This window comes from Manacus vitellinus, unplaced genomic scaffold, assembly GCF_001715985.3.
Source record: "Manacus vitellinus isolate BGI_N305 unplaced genomic scaffold, ASM171598v3 scaffold_1_pilon, whole genome shotgun sequence".
Lineage (NCBI taxonomy): Eukaryota > Metazoa > Chordata > Aves > Passeriformes > Pipridae > Manacus > Manacus vitellinus.
In genome coordinates, this window is record NW_021939396.1 from 42,299,390 (window position 1) to 42,317,439 (window position 18,050).

An 18,050-nucleotide genomic window follows, 5' to 3' on the forward strand; every position below is an offset into this window, starting at 1 on the left:
AGCCGTCAGCCAGCACCCACGGCGGGCAGGGAATACCGTGCGGTAAAGTAAAACATCAGCTCCGGTGTATTTTCAGTGCAGCAAATACCCTATGCCTGCCCGGCGTGGTGGTTACTGCTGGCACTGGTAGCACCCTGAATAATGCTAGCGGTGGAGATGGGTGGGTGATGGAAGCATTGAATCATAGAATGTTAAGGGGTTGGAGTGGACCTTAAAAATCAACTAGGCCCAAACCCCCCACTATGGGCAGGGATACCTTTCACTAGACCAGGTTGCTCAAGGCCTTATCCAACCTGGTCTTGAACACTGCTGGGGTTGTGACATCCACAACCTCCCCAGGCAACCTGTTCCAGTTGTCTCACCACCCTCACAGTAAAGAATTTCTTCCTAATATCTGACTTAAATTTCCCCATTACTCCTTATCCTATCACTACGGTTCCCGATGAAGAGTCACTCTCTGGCTTCCTGTTCAGACACCAGAAGGTTGCTATGAGATCTCCATGCAACCTTCTCTTCTCCAGGCTGAACAGCTCCAACTTTCTCAGCCTGTCTTCACAGGGGAGGTGCTCCAGTCCTCTGATCAACTTTGTGGCCCTCCTCTGGACTTGCTTGTGATGCCCTCCTCTGTCCAAGCAGCTGTGTGGGCAGCCATGGATATGTTTCAGCACCAGCCAACCCTGTCAGCAAAGGATGGGTGCTGGTGTGCATATAAGGGGATACATCTGGTACCTATTTCATCAGGGCTGTCCTGGACTCCTAGAGTGCACTTGCAACATGGCCGTCTAGCACAGGACTATCAGTTTGACTTAAGGAAGCCCTTGACTTTGGGAGCAAGCCCCAGGTCTCCTAAGTAAGTTCACCATGATGACACACGAGACCCTTCTAGCAGATGTATGACACACTACACTACACATGTAGGGCTGCCTAGTATTACGGCAGCTACAAATACTTGCTGTAAATAGTGACAAAAATGTCATGGCTGGCATGATTTGAGATGCAGGGAATGGAAATAAAAGCTTGCACCACTGTCACTGCTGGTGTTCACCTCGCTTTCTGCTCTTGCCAGAACCCAGCACTTGAGATACCTCCTGCTTACCAGCCCTGGTGGTCTTTTACTATGTGTGGGTGGCTATATGGTATGTAGTGCAGTATATAGTTATAGCTCTTGCTGAAAAGTAGTGTTGCTCCATTTTGGCCCTCAAGGTACTAAATTGGCTATTACAGGCAATAAAAATGTTTGCATATTGTTATGATAGGAAAATGTCCCCTTGGATCCCTGACATGCAAGTAGTAACCTGATATATTTTGAAGCCAGGTCTGTCCCCTGAAGAAGGCTTGTGAATCCCTTCTTTGTAGCTGAGAGGGCAGCCCAGGAACTGGGAAAAGGGAGTGGATAGGAGTAATGTCCTTAGTCCCAGGTAGTAGATGAGGTTTCTCTTTTAGCTGTAATATGAGAAAACTATATTTTATCGGCTTCACTAAATGCTGGATTGCGTGTCATCGAATACAGCTGCAGGACTGTCATTGTCTTTAATAGAAAACAGCTGGGATCTAAAAAGATAGTAAAATATCTGACCAATAATAATTTCACACATGAAAATAAAAATTGAACTCCTTTACGAAAAACTAACTACAAAACCGTATCTGTGTCCTAAAGAAGTTAATGTCAAAAAAGAACAGGACACTTTCTCCTTCTTTATAGGTGGTAAAATAGCTCCAAAGTGGAGTGTTATCAACTGTTAAAATTTCATTGTGAGTCCCATGGTGTTTGTAATTTTTTCTTTAAAAATCCCATCTCTAGTCAAATGCTTGTGAAAATTCTACTTTTGTGTTAAAAAAACTCAGACAAAAATCCTTTAGTAATCCCCACAGCTGTACAGAAGAGATTGTCAGTCTTAGCAACAACTCCCTGTCAGTTCTCAAAATCTCTCAAGGACCGTGGATATTTCATTATCAGCCTTTTGACTGCTGAGTGTATAACGTGCAGGTGATTAGTGTGGTTCTAGAAGCTGATACTGTTGATTTATAAACCACAAATGGTCTTGCAGGCTGCTGTTTGAGAACTTTCACTTTAAACTCCACAAATATCCCAAGTGGACCCTGTACACTTGGAAACAAGGAAATAATATGAGTGTGTTTTTTTCCTAACTCGTAAGATTTTTCAGGCCAATTTAATGATTTTCCATACCTTGTTTCATTAATTCAAACATCAGTTGAATAATTATCCTTAAAACAAAGGCCATAAATAATGAAAGATGAGAAAACAAAGGATATAATTTCAGCAGAATCCTTTCAACGTAACGCCTAGTAAGCTCTTTGAAAAAAATTCAGAAGGTGCTCAAAATATAAAATGAGACAAATTAAATTATAGAGATAGGAACACTGAATACATCTTAAATTATATAAAGCTCAGCCTCATAATAGGGGTGTCTAGAAGCTTCAGTTTCTGAAGTTGACAAATCAGATTGTAAAAGCTTAATATGAAAAAAATTCCCAGAGTATGCTGCATCATAAAGCAAGACCTCGAGAAGGAGAGCATTGTAGTAAACAGCTCGCTGAAGACCCTATTTCCCAGGTCCTGTCTCACCACAAGCAGGAGACATTCCTTCTGCTGCAACACAGGAGCACAGGAGGATCAAGTGTGAAAGCAACATCAAAGCCTTTATTTATTGGCCTCATCATAGTAACAGATTGACTTCTGGGGGACCGAAAATGCAAAATAAATTGTTACAATAGGTACAGCATCAATAACTCACAAGAATTAATTTGGAGAATTTAGGTAGCTTGAGTTATACGTAGCATCAGCTGAGTTGATTGTGATGGTTCCTTCTAGTCATCACCACTGCGTGAACAGCAGGTTGAGGGACGTGAGTCTTCTGCTCTACTCTCATGAGATCTCACCTGGAGCACTGTGTCCTCAGCACAGAAAAGACATGAACCTGTTGGAGCAGGTCCAGAGGAGGGCCATGAAGAAGATCAGAGGGCAGGAGCCCCTCTCCTATGAAGACAGGCAGAGAGAGCTGGGGTTGTTCAGCCTGGAGAAGAGAAGGCTCCAGGGAGAGCTTATTGTAGCCTTTCAGTACTTGAAGGGTGCTTTCAGGAAAGACAGAGAGAGTCTTTTCACCAAGGCCTGTAGTGACAGAACAAGGAGCAGTCCTTTTAAACTGAAAGAGGGTAGATTTAGACTGGACATAAGAGATTTTTTACACTGAGGTTGGTAAGGCACTGGAACAGGTTGCCCAGGGAGGTGTGAATGCTCCATCCCTAGAAGTTGGTTTGGGTTTTAGCCAGGTTGGATTGGGCTTTGAGCAATATGATATAGTTGAAGGTGACCCTGTCCATAGCAGGGGGGTTGGAACTAGGTGATCTTTAAGGTCCCTTCCAACCCAATTCATTCTGTGGTTCTATGATTCTGTCTCTGTAACTCATGATACTCGGTTTAACTGAGGTCTGGGAAGGATGAAAGCAAACAATGGGATGCTAGACTGGGTACTGTTGTTGTAATAGGGTTTTTTTTTATTTCAGTGAATACAAAGGCTGAAACATACACTGAATGGAGAAGGAATGTCTATACGGTATAAGCAGAAACAAGGAAACAAAAAAATGGGGGAGAAAAAAAAAGGAGCATCTGAGCACAAAACCTACTAGGAAAAATGAAATAGAGCAAAGCCTTTTGCCTCAACATTCAATATCTGTGGGAGAAACAAAAGGATTTTTTTGGGGGTATCATCAGAAATCATAAAATGTATTTGTCAAAAAAAACTGAAGAAAAAACTATTTCTGACCCCTGGAGGAGAGCGTAATGATGGCATTGTGTTGTGAAGTGCTCTTAGATGGCAGGTTACTATTAAAAATGACTGAACAAGATGGGAAATGGGCTGTAGTGGGGAATAGATAGATGGGCTAAAACCCCAGATACAGAATGAAACCCCATCTGAAATGCATTGTATCAGCTGGTGACAGCTACCTTAAGGGTCTGTTCATTTTTCTTAGACTACGTTTAGCCAGCTTGCCATGCCAGTAAAATACTGTTGAATCAAATTGAATTTAATTTCACACACACCCCTCCTGCATGAAAAACAAGCCCACATATTTATCAGACATGCAGCTGTGCCTGATGTCTCCTCAGAAAGCGAATTCCAGGATCCATGCAGAATACCCCCAATGAAAAGTTATGCTAGAAATGATTTGATTTGAAGGGAAATGACTGTGTCATTTCCCTTTAAAGATTGTAGCACACACAAAATACAGTACTGTAGTAGGCTATTTGCACAGAACAGGGCTTGCCTGCGTGGTCTTTTTAAATCCTCTTGGTGATCCATGCTAGTTTGGCAGTTGTAGACACAGATTTTGAATTTAGAGTTGTCCTAGTGAGGGAGAACTGACCTTGTATGTGGTTTGGGTAGCAGGTGTGATTCATCAAATAAAGTAATAACATATTTCTCTTAGAGCAGACAAGGCTTAAATCATGTAGATAAAGTACATAGTCAGTCCCCATAGCTGATTCTCTCTGTTGGTGCAAGTGCAGCAAAGCCTTCTCAGTTTTTTGGGGGAGAGTGGTTGCTACAAAGTGCAAGCAAATGAGTGGGTGCAATGCATTTACAAAGAGAGAGATGTGACACAAGAATTTCTACTACACTGGCATCCTTGATTGTACTAAATGTGTCATGAAACACATGATCTCCTTCTGCAGTGTGTCTTGGGAAATGTAGTCCAGGAAGAATCAAGCCTGACGTAAAGAAAAGGTGAAAGTTTGAGAAAAGCAAATTGCAGCTCCTTGTAAGCACAGCACTATATCAGAAGATGCAGTTTCATGTTAAATTGATGGAGAAAGGAAAAAATATTGCGTTTGAAAATTCAGTCCTTGTTAATGTTTTGTTCAGCAGAATAAAAATATTCATGTTGTCAGCAGCAGCAAGATGAAAACAAATGTTGCCTTTCCTTGTAAGATAAACTTGAAGTTTTATACCCTTAGCCATCTCTAATGTGTATGTGAAACTATGATTTCTGTATTTGCTGAGGAACTAAAACTGTTGATGGTGTGTCCCTAGTCCTTTGCAGGCAGAGCATCATTTCGGACAAAATAGGACAATTTGTGAGATTGAGCCATAGTTTATTAAAATCAATGTGAGTCTTCAATGGGATTTTAAATTATGCTATTATTTGTGAAGAAAGAATGTACTGGACCCCGTGCAAGGGAAACTGTTTTTGGCAGGAGCAGAGCAGGAATTAGGAGATACACTGGAAATAAAGAAGGCGGTGACATGGCAAAGCCTTAGGGAGGTGATCACCTATTTCTCACTGCCACCAAGGGGCCCTTGCTAACTTCTTCTCAGCAGATATGATCTAGTATGACAGAGAAACTTTATTCCCCAAATGAGTACTAGAGAGGGTTAGTGTTGTGTCTGTCTTCCAAGTGAACATCACTAAGAAACAGCAAGACAACAGTCTACAAACCTTTTGTAGCAGACTCTTGGCATGGGCTCAGCCAAAGTTTCTGTATTTACCTCTACTAGTCTGTCAAATAGTCTCTCAGAGGCAATGAGGAAACCTACCTCAGATGAGTCATTTAAGACAAGAAAATACATCATGAGCAACAGATGGCAATCCCTTTTCTGTCAGGGGATGGACTAAGTCACCATTTGATTTTTTTTTTCATCTGTCCCTGGTTTTGTGTAGTTCTATCCCTCTCAGGAGATCCCATATCACATTGCAAGCTAAACCATCAATTGCAGTGGGCTCTGGGTTGGATGGCCATATCCATTGTCCAGGCTGTACACATCATGTGTATGTCATGAGAGGAAGAGAAACATTACTGTCATTACTGAAGACATCCGAGCGCTGTGTCCCATTAACTTGATGCAGCCAGAAAACACAGAGGAGTGAGAAAATGGGCAGGTCACTTAATACTGGTGAATTATGGTTTCGCTACAGTTTGAATGTAGTGGTTTAAACTAAGATATTGGGTGACAGAGCACCAAATTCTTATGAACTTGATGAATAGTATAGTCATTATACTGCATTTAATACATAATTGAATTCTAATCCTATGTTTCAACTTTTCTTCCTGTTCTTGCAAACAGCTGAGAAATTTAAAACTTTATAGTTTTTATATAAAGAGAGAAAGTCTAAGTAAGGATGCATATTGTTAATATGTAAGGATACATATGTTAATATATTGTTTGGCTCTTGTTTTGAGCACAGAATTGTAGTAAAAATTACAAAACTTCATATAGTTTGCATATTAATCATTGTAGGTATGAGAAAATAAGCATGAACTTTAGACAGAGCAGCCTTATTTCAACTGCATCTTTCCTTTTCTTTCATCATCTGCGGTATATGTACTAATATTAGCGTGCAAAGCAATAGTGTATAGTAGTAAATTCGTGGGCATGTCTAGATTAAGGCAGAGACTCTCAAACATCTGATTAACAGGGAGTCTTCAACTTGCAAATACTCTGTTTTCCTGTCTTTTATCATGTATCAAATATTGAGTAAATCTGGTTACCTGCTTATTCAAAACACCTGTTTTTGCAGTAGTGTTGAGAAAATAATGGTTTGACTGTTTCTTTAATTCTGTTAAAAGGAAAAGGGATGGTGGGCAGCATAATTAGTGATCAGAACTGGAGTGTACCTCTTATCTGCATTAAAAAACCCCAGGAAGCTGTTACTTACAAAAACTAAAAAGCTGAATTTACCTGATAAAACAGCATTTGCAAGGTCAGTGTTGTAATGATCACTGGTTTGAACTGTTTGCTGCTCAGGGCATGCTCCAGATTTGATGCAGGAAAAGTTCTGAGTCAAATTTGTGTAACTGAAGATCGAACTCCTTTCTACTGGGAATTTACAGTTCAGACATTGTCCTGTTCAGTTCCAGAGCAATATAATAAAGGAAAGTAGTTCCATTCACTCTCCCATTTAATAATCATATTAGATAAGACTGCAAAACATTTTAAAGAAAATTCACCCAGAGGCATATCTTTTAGGTAGAACCTTTTGAAGAAGGGGACTGCTATGCAGCAAAGGTCTGAATGAGGCACACAATAAACATGAACCCACTGAATTTCATTGCCAGTGGCGTAACAGACACAGATTTTGATTTCCAGCCCTCTGATGAGTGTTGGTGCCTAGGCATGCCTGGGAGAACATGCACACAACCCCTGTGGAAATTGATAACCATAAATCTGTTTAAGCCCTGGAAAAAGTCATGTTTGGATGTTTGGACTGCATGAGGAGCTGCAGATGGACTGAGAGAGGAGCAGGGGGGAGAGAAATTAAAAAGTAGCAGGGAAAATGTATTTTAGCTTACTCCTTCTCTAAGAAGAATCATTCTCACCCCTACAAACGTTTAAGTAGACTATTCTCATTGCTTTCAGAAGGGCATTAAGGAAGACAAGAATAACTTATATTCTTAAGTGCTTACTGCAAGGTTGATACATCTTAGAGAAAAACTGAGTTTTCTGGGTCTGCAAAGAAGTCCAGGAGACTGGGATGGTTGTATTCTCTAAATGCATAAGCCTAAGACCAAATAGAGTTTGGTGGACTTTCATGAAGGTTCGTCATGCGTAACATTAACAATGTTTCCTATTACACAAACGGCTTCAATGTAATATCTGATACCGAAGAATTTTCGTTCTAAAGGAGATTACCAAAAGGATTCATAGGGGCTCCCTTTTTCAATCACTGCCACCGTTTTTCTCTGAGATTCTTTTTATATCTATTTCATTTACAACACTGTAACAAAAATTAGTTGGCAAGGTGAAATTGTAGATCAGAGCTGAAAATTTCTCCTAAGCAAAGACTGGCTAATACCGACTTCAGTGTACAGTAGCAGCATGTTTGTGCTGAATGGTGGTATGAACTCCCCATCTGCAGATGTCAGCCTCCTAACTATCACGCTGGTCGGGACTGAACATATGGCGGAGCAGTGTTTTTCAAAACTTGGTTCTGCTGGCAAGGATTTGCCTCTTCATGCTGTGGACTTTACTTATGATTGAGGAAGGGAGGAAGAAGAGATGGAGAAAAAAGTGGTGTAAATGATCCGACTATCTGCAACAATGCTTCCTCACAGGAGCACAGGATTTTTGCCTGGGGCACTTGATCTTTCCTAGGTTACCCAGGACAGAAGAGCGTTGCAGGAGTGAGAAAAACCACAGAATTAGGGAAATGTAATTTAATTAAAGAAAACTCCAACAAATAAGTTATTAAAAAGCCCCACATAAGTCTGTGAGATAATTTCATTTTGTAAAATTGGGTCTGTACACGCACACAAAAATATTAACAAAACTAATTTAAGAAAGGAATATTCTTTATTAACCAATTAATTTAGTTTGATGATGCCCTCCCTCAGGTCAGAGGGAGGATGAAATAAGTTATGGGTTTTTTTGTGTATTTTTGGAAGGATAACTTCTGCACCCCTCTGGGATGAATTTTCCTGAAGACCATGGTTATATATTTGGTCTGTGGCATTGTTGGCTACACCAAAAACCTTACTGCCAATATATGACATAATATTTGCTGCTTCTATTTCAGACCTGGTGGAGAGATTGAGTATCCAGTGTTTTGCCTGATTTTTTTGTGTACTGTGTTGCTTCATCTGAGAACAGACCCTAATCCCTACAGTTCCTACTTTGCTTATGTTTGTAGGTCATCAGGGCTGTCACACCACTGCTGCTAAAACCACATACAGGCAGAAGTCAGTGACCCATGCAGACTGCTGAGTCCCCAGTGGCCTCTATCCCATGTCAGGTAACATTACCTGTGCAATTACAGTGAGCCCCTTCATAATCCCTACTCATTTGTCCGTGCAGAAATCTAGAGGGATCTCCATTGGAAGCTGTTAGTTTAGGAATATTTAGTCTGGGAAGTACCTCTTTCCTCCCTGAAACAAGCTTCTCTTGTGGGAAGTATATTGGTAATGTGGTCAGAGAACGAGGACACGCATGGAACATGGGTGCCCTGGAGACTCCTGTCCCCTTTGGCATTGGAACTGGGGCCAGTTGTCCTTATTCTATGCTTGGCCTTGCAAGTGAGGTTGCTGAACCAGTGCCTGGGTTGTATCAGCGCCAAGGCTTTGTACAGGTCACACAAAGTCACTGATGTTTTCTCATCTGTCCCTACCATAAGCTGCCTGTACAGCACCAGTGCAGCTTAAAATTTGATCCTCAGTGTCTTACTGATGATGCTAATGAGGTTACCAATTAATGGCACCTAATGGTCTGTTGTAGCAGTGGTTTTGGTGATGTAGACAGCTGTCCTCTGGGAGCTGGGCTGAGACCATGAACTCATTTTGTATAAGCAAGTGAACAGCTGTTATAGAAACATCGATGGGAGAGATTAGGTCACACACTTCATCTCCCTGCCACCCTGCAAGGGCTGTTCCTTGCAGTAGGCAGCAGGTGAAAGGAAGACGCAACTTTAAGGGACAAAAGCCCTTGCTGGAGTTGCACCCAGAGATCTAGACACAAAACCACTACATCCCATTAGCAGTCTTCTGATTCATCCCCTTCCCCTGACTTTTTGAAGTATTTTATCAATTGGCTAGGATTTTGAAGCAATTTATTTTTAGAAGTTTTGTCACTGAGCAGTGTTGATCTGCGGTGTGGTATCCTCTTAGCACCTGATTGCTGCATGTAGCACTTGGTACTTGCATATCACATTATTTATTAAAAAAGTGCCCTCTGCAAACACCCCTGCATGAGTATTTTGAATATAACTTTAGAATATACATTTAATTTTGCAGGCAGTGCTTTGGGGTAATGATTTCTCATTATTTAAGCTTCATTTCTGAATTAGGTTACTTTTGGTATGCAGTAGTTGCATTTCATCGGTCTGAAAAAAGGTGGCATTATAGATCTACATGGCATTCCTAGTGCTTGAATACCTGTAAAGTATAGCACACTTTAAAATACAATTATGGGATTGTTCATTTTTTGAGCATGATGGAAATGTTAAGAGTTAACTTTTAATTAGTAGCTGAGCTGGTGACAATACCAGATATTATAATTTAGGAAAAATACCCAAAACATACTAAACAGGCCCACTCAGGGTCCACGCCTATTCATTTTAAAATCTCTTTCAGTCAAAAATATTTGAAGAGAATTAGTTGTTTTATCCTTGTACCCTTATTCAGGAAAATCAAATCTTTTCATACTAATCAAAGATACAAAGAACTGTCTATTTTGAACTAAAGTAAAACTAAGTTTTTTATGCATTGTAATTGCTAGAAACTTTTAGAAACAAAGTTTCATGGGAATTAATGTACAGTTTGCTGAGCTGTCGGAGTGGGGAGCTGAACTCCCTTCCCTTTAGAATACTCACCAAGAGTAGTTGACCTTTGCAGATTAGCTGTGGGATTGAAAAGGCAGTTCCCCTGCCAAGCATTTAGCTTGGCATTGCAGTCTTCTCTGGAAAAGTCTTGGAGTAACTGCTTACAGCTTGGCATATGTAGTTAAAATGTATGAAGAGTAGGAAGACATGAAAAAGAGAATGTCATTTCAGTACTCATACACTGAGTGGACACTTGTGCTTCAGTGAGTTGTTATCTTTCTATTGTTTGACTAAGCCTGATGCTATGTTTAAAGTTTTTGGAACAGCTGAAGAAATCTGTACACAGAAAGATTACCTCCAACCTCAGAATCTTTTCTTTGAACCTTTTATGGTGTCTTAGTTAGGAGATACATTATTTTATAACTATCTTAATACTTACCTTTATGTTCAAATTCACTTTCAGTAAAAGAATAACATTACTTTAATGAGATGAATTTTCACACCTTTTCAACCCCTTTCATGGTAGAACTGAAATCTTGACAGTTTTTTAAGCTTAAAAACTGCAATTTCTTAGAATTCACACAATTACAGAACATTCTGGTAGAAGGTCCTCATACCTAGATGACTCCTTTAATGAGTCATCAAGAAGGAATACATGCATTAAAACTTTGGTCATGAATGTAAAATTAAACAAAATGCTTCAGTTAAATTTGGCAGTGTTACACTCAGTTCAGTTATCCTTAATGTCCAAGCTAGGTTTATTAGCTCTCAGCTGCTTACCAAATAGTGAGTTTGAAGTGGGCAAGTGAAGTGTGCTGGATGTTACCAGAACTGTATTGAGTATTTTACAAAAACCCCAAAACCAACAACTTCAAAGTCAAAATTTAATTCTTTCTAATAGAAAACTAACCCACTAGAAAAGATACAGCACCCTTCAGGGAACAGGAAATAATACAGTCTGGTTATCAAAAAAAAGTAATTATTGCTTTTCTTTTAAAATATATAAACTTCAGAACAAACTCTTGAATTTTCTTAGATCAGAAATTATTTTCAAGTTGATTTTTTAAAATGAAGAATTAATTGGTAAATTATATTTAAGTTCAAGTGAAAAAAAAGGTAATGCAATAAATTGCATTTTTTTTTCAATTATTCACCTTTGAAGTGAAAACTGCCATTTCCCCATGGGTGCTATATGTGCACTTCCTCTCTCTCTCTGTCCAATTCTAGCTTTGGTTTGAATGGAATTGCCACATGCATTTCACTGAATATGATGCATGTAGTGCCTGGGTTAATTTTTCCTGTACTAAATACACTGACTCAACAAACTTTTGTAGACAGAATAGAGCATTAATTTACTTTCTCTGTGAACAAGTAAAGAAAAGGAACAAAGGCTAGCTCAAATTAGACTTCATCTAATGATGGCAGTATCATCTGTTGTTTTAACAGGCTAGGGAGGCAGGAATTGTCTGGAGAGGGAGGCATGTAGAGGGAGTAATGTGGCAAATATGGTCTCTACTTCAGAACAGGTGTTTGTTCATTATCCTTCTGCTCTCCCTAGTCACACCAGGGCCATGTGTGTTCCTGAGCTAGATCCTTAAGTATTTTCCTCATCGTTTTGGGTACTGTTCACCACAATGTGTGTGTGTGTGTTTGTGTGTGTGTTTGTGTGAAAAATCTTATCTTGTTGTCTTGCTAAGGAAAATACGACTGCATCTGGACTGACATTTTAGTCTGGAAAATGAATAGGTCTGTGGAACAGACCACCTTGCTGGGCTTTGTTTCACACCGCAGTGTTTTTTCAGTGCATAAATGGATTCCTTTTAGTAAAAGAAAACTACTCTTTGTTCCAGGTGTTCTGGGTTGTGACCCAGAATGTGTGTGTCCATTGCAGGGGACCAGGTTAGAGACAGCCTGAAATACTTATGGTGTGCCATCAGCTCCTTGGTATCAACTGCTTTGTGCTACAGATGTGCTGCTCCTGTGGTGCCCCACTTGTTCACAGAGATACAGCTCATGGTGTTTGGTTCACCTGCAGCAACAGACTTCACAAATAGTGAAGTGTGACTTGTCTTGTGACCTGATTTTGTTCAGAATGGTTGTGTAAATATTTAAACACCTAAGGAAAAAAATAATCAAGTGTTAGTGTGCTGAGAGAAAAGAGTATTCAGACCTCAGTTGAGAAGTAACTCTTAACTATGAAAAGTGTAACCAGGGCTCTGCCTGTCCCTGTATTCCTCACCAGGGTCTTCTTACCATTCCTTCAGTGCTCTGCGTGCCCTTCATCTTGAGGCACCTTTTTAAAATTGCCTCTTGCTTCCCATGTCCTTGCTTGTTTTCAGTAGGAGACACAAGAGTTGGCAGCCACTTTCCATGTTTCATTTCAGATCTCTCCTCCTGCACTAACACGGATCATGATAGATCTGCCTATTGCAGAATCACAGAATGGGGAAGGCTGGGAGAGACCACAGTGGGTCATCTGGTCCAACCTCCCTGCTCAAGCAGGGTCATCCTAGACCACATTGCACAGGATTGTGTCCAGACAGTTCTTGAATATCTTTGGTGACGGAGACTCCACAACCTCTCTGGGCAGTCTGTTACGGTGTGTGGTCACTTGCACAGTAAAGAAGTTCTTCCTCAGGTTCAGGTTGAACTTCCTTTGCATCAGGTTGCCCCTTCTGAAGAAAGATGAAAAAGAGAAGTTTCTACCCTTTTTCAGTGTGGAAAGAGCTTTAAGTATTTATCTCAGAGACAACTGGTCAGGTTATTATCCTGTTTGTGCCAAAGGGACCTCTGAAGATACCTTTGAAAGTACCTTGTATACCATGAAATGATCTCCAGGCCCATTTTACTACACTTCAGGGAAGGAAAAATGACAGACCTTCCCTTTGCAGTTGGGCAAGCTGGATTTCACAATCCATTTTCTCTATTTGCAAGTGTTTAATTTAATAAAGCTAGTGATTGACACCAGATGATGACCTCACCTGAAAGGACACAATAGAATAGCCCTTTTGGGCAGGATATTTTAGACTTATATGGCACCCAGCATACACCCCTTACTGTTTATGGACAGAGATTTGGCCTTGGTGCTTTACCATCATCTGAACTGGTACAGATAAAGACAGTCAGAGGACTTTTTCTTACCTACAACTTTCATAGTATCCCCAAACTTTGTATCTGTTGTTAGTTTTAGTCTCTCATCTCAAATGGCAAATCTACTTGCCATTTTACTTCTCTTTATTTTCATAATCTATTTTTACAATTAGTTTGACTCATTGCTGCTATATCCTAGGTTATTTGTTTAGTCCTCGTAGGGTTTCTTGCTCTAAAGGTTCCAGAGGGAGAACTTGTTAGCTGGAAATGGTTCTGCTTTAATATAACTCTGATTTTTCCTGTCTCCATCTGCTGGTAAAATATGAGATTTTCTGCTCAAACATCATATAATGAGGAACAGAAACTATAAATTTCAAATAATAAATATCCCCTTAGCTGCTATAGACACTTTCCATTTGGAACTGAATAGAAATGATCAATTTATTTATTTTAGGTAACTTAATAAAAGCTATCAAATACTAATAACTTCTGATGTTTTGTGTGTTTACACTGCACTGACAGGAATGAGTTAGATATTCAAATGGATGTACTGGGAATTCAAATATATGGGCTGATGTAACTAGATTTATTCATTACTATGGGAATAAGAGACATTCTAAAATAGTCATCCCTTTTTTTAAATATTAGTATTTTTTACAGTTACTGAGCAAGCAGATAAAGGAAATAATGTGTAACAGGATTTTCAGTCTGAAATTATTTTTACTTGTTTCTGCAGACAGATATATAGGGTTCATTTATGTATCAGCTACCATTGGTTCCCCCGAACACTTACAATACAAAATTTTCCTGTGTTGAATCCAGAGGGAGTAAAACATCTGCATACAGTCATGTCAGGACCTCATTATGTATAAACTAACAAAGTGAAGGGTTATGTGCAAAACTTTTTGTTCATTCAGAGTATGGAGCTTCAGTCAGCAAAAGACTTTGTTTCCCATCCAGGGGACATTCAAGATATGATACTAGCCAGGAGATGTGTGGGGACATAAATATGCTTTAACTCTGCTGTTGTCTGAACTGGTTATATGAGAAAAATGATATTTCTGCATTCAAAGCAGTCTTAGATTTATATATGATTTATATTATGTAAAGAAATGTTTAGGTTGATTGTTATTTACATCTACTCCTAATGTTTTGTAGGTGCTTCTGGCTTTGATGCTTTTACAACAGGGTTTTTTATAGACCTGAACATTTTGTGTAAAACCATGAACAAAGCCTTTCCTTTTATTTTCTATTTTCATCTATCATGTCTTTATAGGAATATTTTTTGAACACTGTCAAGATGCTGATAGTTATATTCATTCACAAAGCAAGAAGATGTTTTATGAGACCTATTTCCTCCAAGAAATTTTAACATGAGATCGGGCAGGTATTCTCAAGCAAGGAATTACAAGCGCTTTTGTTTCAGTGGCATTAATTTTAAAGGCTTGTATTAAATTTTTTTTTCCTCTGCAAAGTAACTATAAAAATGACAACCTTTCATTTAATAGATCTTTTTGCTGTCTTAAGAGTTTTATCTGTCTGCTTTACTGGCAAACTTTCTTCCCTTCTCTACTCCCACAAGCCCCATATATTCCACCTCAATAAAAGAGACTGCCTATCTCCTCAAACATCATTGTTCAAAGGGATCCTTAGCACTTTCTGAAGGGTGCACAACTCTCTGTAAAATTCACTTCTGTTCAGAAATTTATTCTTTGTGTTCGTATCTAAAAACAAACAAGAAAATCTCTCTTTAATCTCAGCGTGCAAATGGATTTTATAGGGCTGAAAATGAAAAGAAACATCTATTTATTTGTATTCTAAGAACATAGGAAGATTTCTGTTTATAGATAAAAACAAGAGTAAACAGGAATACCTGTAACGCAGAGTAGAATTAAGTAGCATCTCACTGGCAGAGATTGAAACCATTCCGGCAGCTATAAGGATGAATCGCATTTTGTCAGTGTCTATCACACTGCTGGCGAGAGAGCATCTGAGACGAGTGGTTTAGGAGAAGGGCATGGCAAACAGTGATGGCTGAAACAAGTGGGATGAAACTCAGCCTAAAAGATTTAAGAGTCTAAGTCCAATGTTTGAAGTGAAACCTTCAGCGAGGCTTCCATTCCTAAGTAATTTTTGAAAGTGAGTCTTGGACTCTTGCCATGCTGAATAAAAGTCCTAAAAATACCTCAGTGATTTATAAATATCCTCTTTGCTATTCCAGAGTTGTTAGTGCCCAAGTCACTTTGAAAGTGTTATTTAAGTTTCTCAGTCCTAGAGTTATCAAGAAGGAACCTAATTAATATCTAGCATATCCAAGACAGGATTTACTCAACTGTCCCTTGACAGATATTTGCCTAACCTGGTCTCTAAATCCCCCTGTGACATACATCCCAAAGCCTCCCCAGGCTAACTATTACTGTACTTGACTATCCACATCAATAGTAAGTTTTTCCAAATGTCTAATGCAAATCTCCCATGGTGTAGTTTAAGCCTATTACTTGTCCTGTCCCTTGTGGACATTTCATTGCCTTTCGGTCATGGGAATAGCATTACCGTGTATTCTCTCATTCACTTTTTTTGGCCTTAGCTGAAGCGAAAAAAAATGTCCCCTTAGGCACTGTGAAAATTTATACCCAAAGCTAGCTTATAAGGAAGAGCTTCTTTGTTAATGCCTTTATCAAATAGCAATTTCAGGATAAAAGTGTAGTGTAATGGCATATGGCAGGAAAGCCTGATACAACTGCGTCCACTTCAGAGACTTCATGGTTTAAATGGAGACTTGAGGTTGTATCATTTGCCCAACTTTTTACTCATTGGGATGTCAGTATTGAATGTCAAAAGTGTCAGTAAGTATTTACCTTATTCAAGTTACTCACCTGGTGTATTGCTTCTGCAGCTGAGGCTTACATCTCTGCACAACATTGCATGTTGCCAGATGAAGTGTTTTCTCACAGCAACTCAGCACCTTCTACAGCACTGCAGGAGTTCTGAAACAAGGTCTACCTTATTGCCTTATGCAGCACCAAACAGAATGAAGCCCAACCTAATCATGTCCAGGCCCCACCAGATAAAGTTATGGTGAAATTACAGGTGTAGATGATGAATAATAGTTCTGTTTTTCCCTGAAGCAGTTTCCACTCCATGTAAACCATTTCTTTCCTACCCTTTTTGACTGACAAAATTTGGAAAATTTGTATTCATTTTCTGACATTTCAGTTAGGAGTCATGACGGAGAGTTTGTGCAGATTTTACGTCTGTGCATTTTTAGAAGTAATAGCAATGCTTACTGTTTTATTCAGCTGCATGGAGAAATGCAGCTTCAAGAGAACCCCCACATCATGCTTTGGGTGTTCATGTCTGGGGAGGGAGGTAGGAGGACCATTTGAAAGAGCACTGCACAGTACGGCCACCAAAAGCAGCAAATGAGTTTCATTTTCGAGTTTCTTCTTTGAATGTATTTGTAATGTTTGCCTGTGTCAGCTCTGCTGAGGTGGCTTCTCAGGTTTTAAATTAATATCGTTGTAATACCTTTCTCTTTAATTAAAAAAGAGAGCTCCCTCATAGGAAATTTCATAAAACAAAACTCATTAGTAATAAACAGATTAAATCTTTATCAGTTAATCAACACTATAAACTTCTGAGTGTTTGGAGAGTGGTGTGAGATAACACTGTCGTCATACTAAGAGTGTTTGAAATTATTAGGGATCCCACTGTGCTGTTTGGGTGGTGAGAAAATAATGATTGAAGATGGGCCCCCCTACGGTGCTCACATGTGAATTCCTCTAAAGATGTGAAGATCTGGATTTTTATGTTGTTCCCATCTCTAAAGCAAATTTTTTTTTTAAATAGTAGGCAATGGTAGTGGGTAATGCCAAGCAAACTCTTAATGATGGTTGTACCAAAACTTGTCACAATGCCACAAAGTTTTTGAGCTGGTGGTTGGTGAAATTTTAGAGACTAATCATGGGTTGGGAGCCTTGCTGCTTTCTCAGATCAGCTGTTCCCAGATGATCTCTCCGAGGCTTTAACGTGTGGTGGAACCTGCACTGTGAATTCTTCATCTTCCTCCACCCTGAATCCTCAACACAGTCATTTCTATCAGGGCTGTGGCAGCTCTTTCATTACATGTGTGCTGGAGTTCTGCCCTGGTCCAGCTGTCTCCTGTGGATAGAGAGCAAAACTTGCTGTGCAGATGGAAGATACCAGTAGCTTTGGGCAGGAACCTCTTTGAAGAAGGTTGGGCATAGTGGAGCAGGACAGGATAAAACCTGTCTGTCTGGTAGTGTATCAACACCTCCTAACCCTCTATCATTTGGAGTAATACACATTTAGAAAGTTATGCTATAAAATGACTGGCATTTTCTCCATTGCTATTAGGAACATGTCAGAGCTCCTCTGTGTCACCCTAGGGGGTTCTTTGGAGCCATTGGGATTATTTGGGTTCTTTCCTTGAAATATATGAAGAATTAAAGTAATTAAGGGTGGAATAAAAATAGGAACAGTGAGAAAAATGAACCCTGTTTTTCCACATCCAGCAAACTTAGTGGAATGAGTTAGTAAGAAATTATGAAAAAGGGACAGCAACTGGGAGTCATACATGGTTATTACTTTTTCATTTCTCATATTTTGTCTTTATTTGGTCACTGTAGCAATAATTACATGTGTTTTGTCACAAAAGTGTCTATGTAAAT

At 39.4% G+C, this 18,050-nt stretch overlaps 1 protein-coding gene across 6 annotated transcripts in view; it reads left to right on the forward strand.

Moving 5' to 3' along the window:
* The window catches only part of NOL4 (nucleolar protein 4), a 189,044-nt gene that overhangs the window by 15,583 nt on the left and 155,411 nt on the right, over positions 1 to 18,050 (forward strand). Inside the window, exons 1-2 of one of the 6 annotated variants that reach the window (XM_018080546.3) lie at positions 11 to 42; positions 8,647 to 8,748. The exons of 4 other annotated variants lie outside the window; for them this stretch is intronic. In XM_018080546.3, coding sequence (XP_017936035.1) covers positions 8,707 to 8,748 — 42 coding nt within the window. In that variant the 5' untranslated portion in view covers positions 11 to 42; positions 8,647 to 8,706. Of the gene's footprint in view, positions 1 to 10; positions 43 to 8,646; positions 8,749 to 18,050 lie in introns of those variants that run through there. One more of the 6 variants, XM_018080555.3, reaches the window with a different exon arrangement.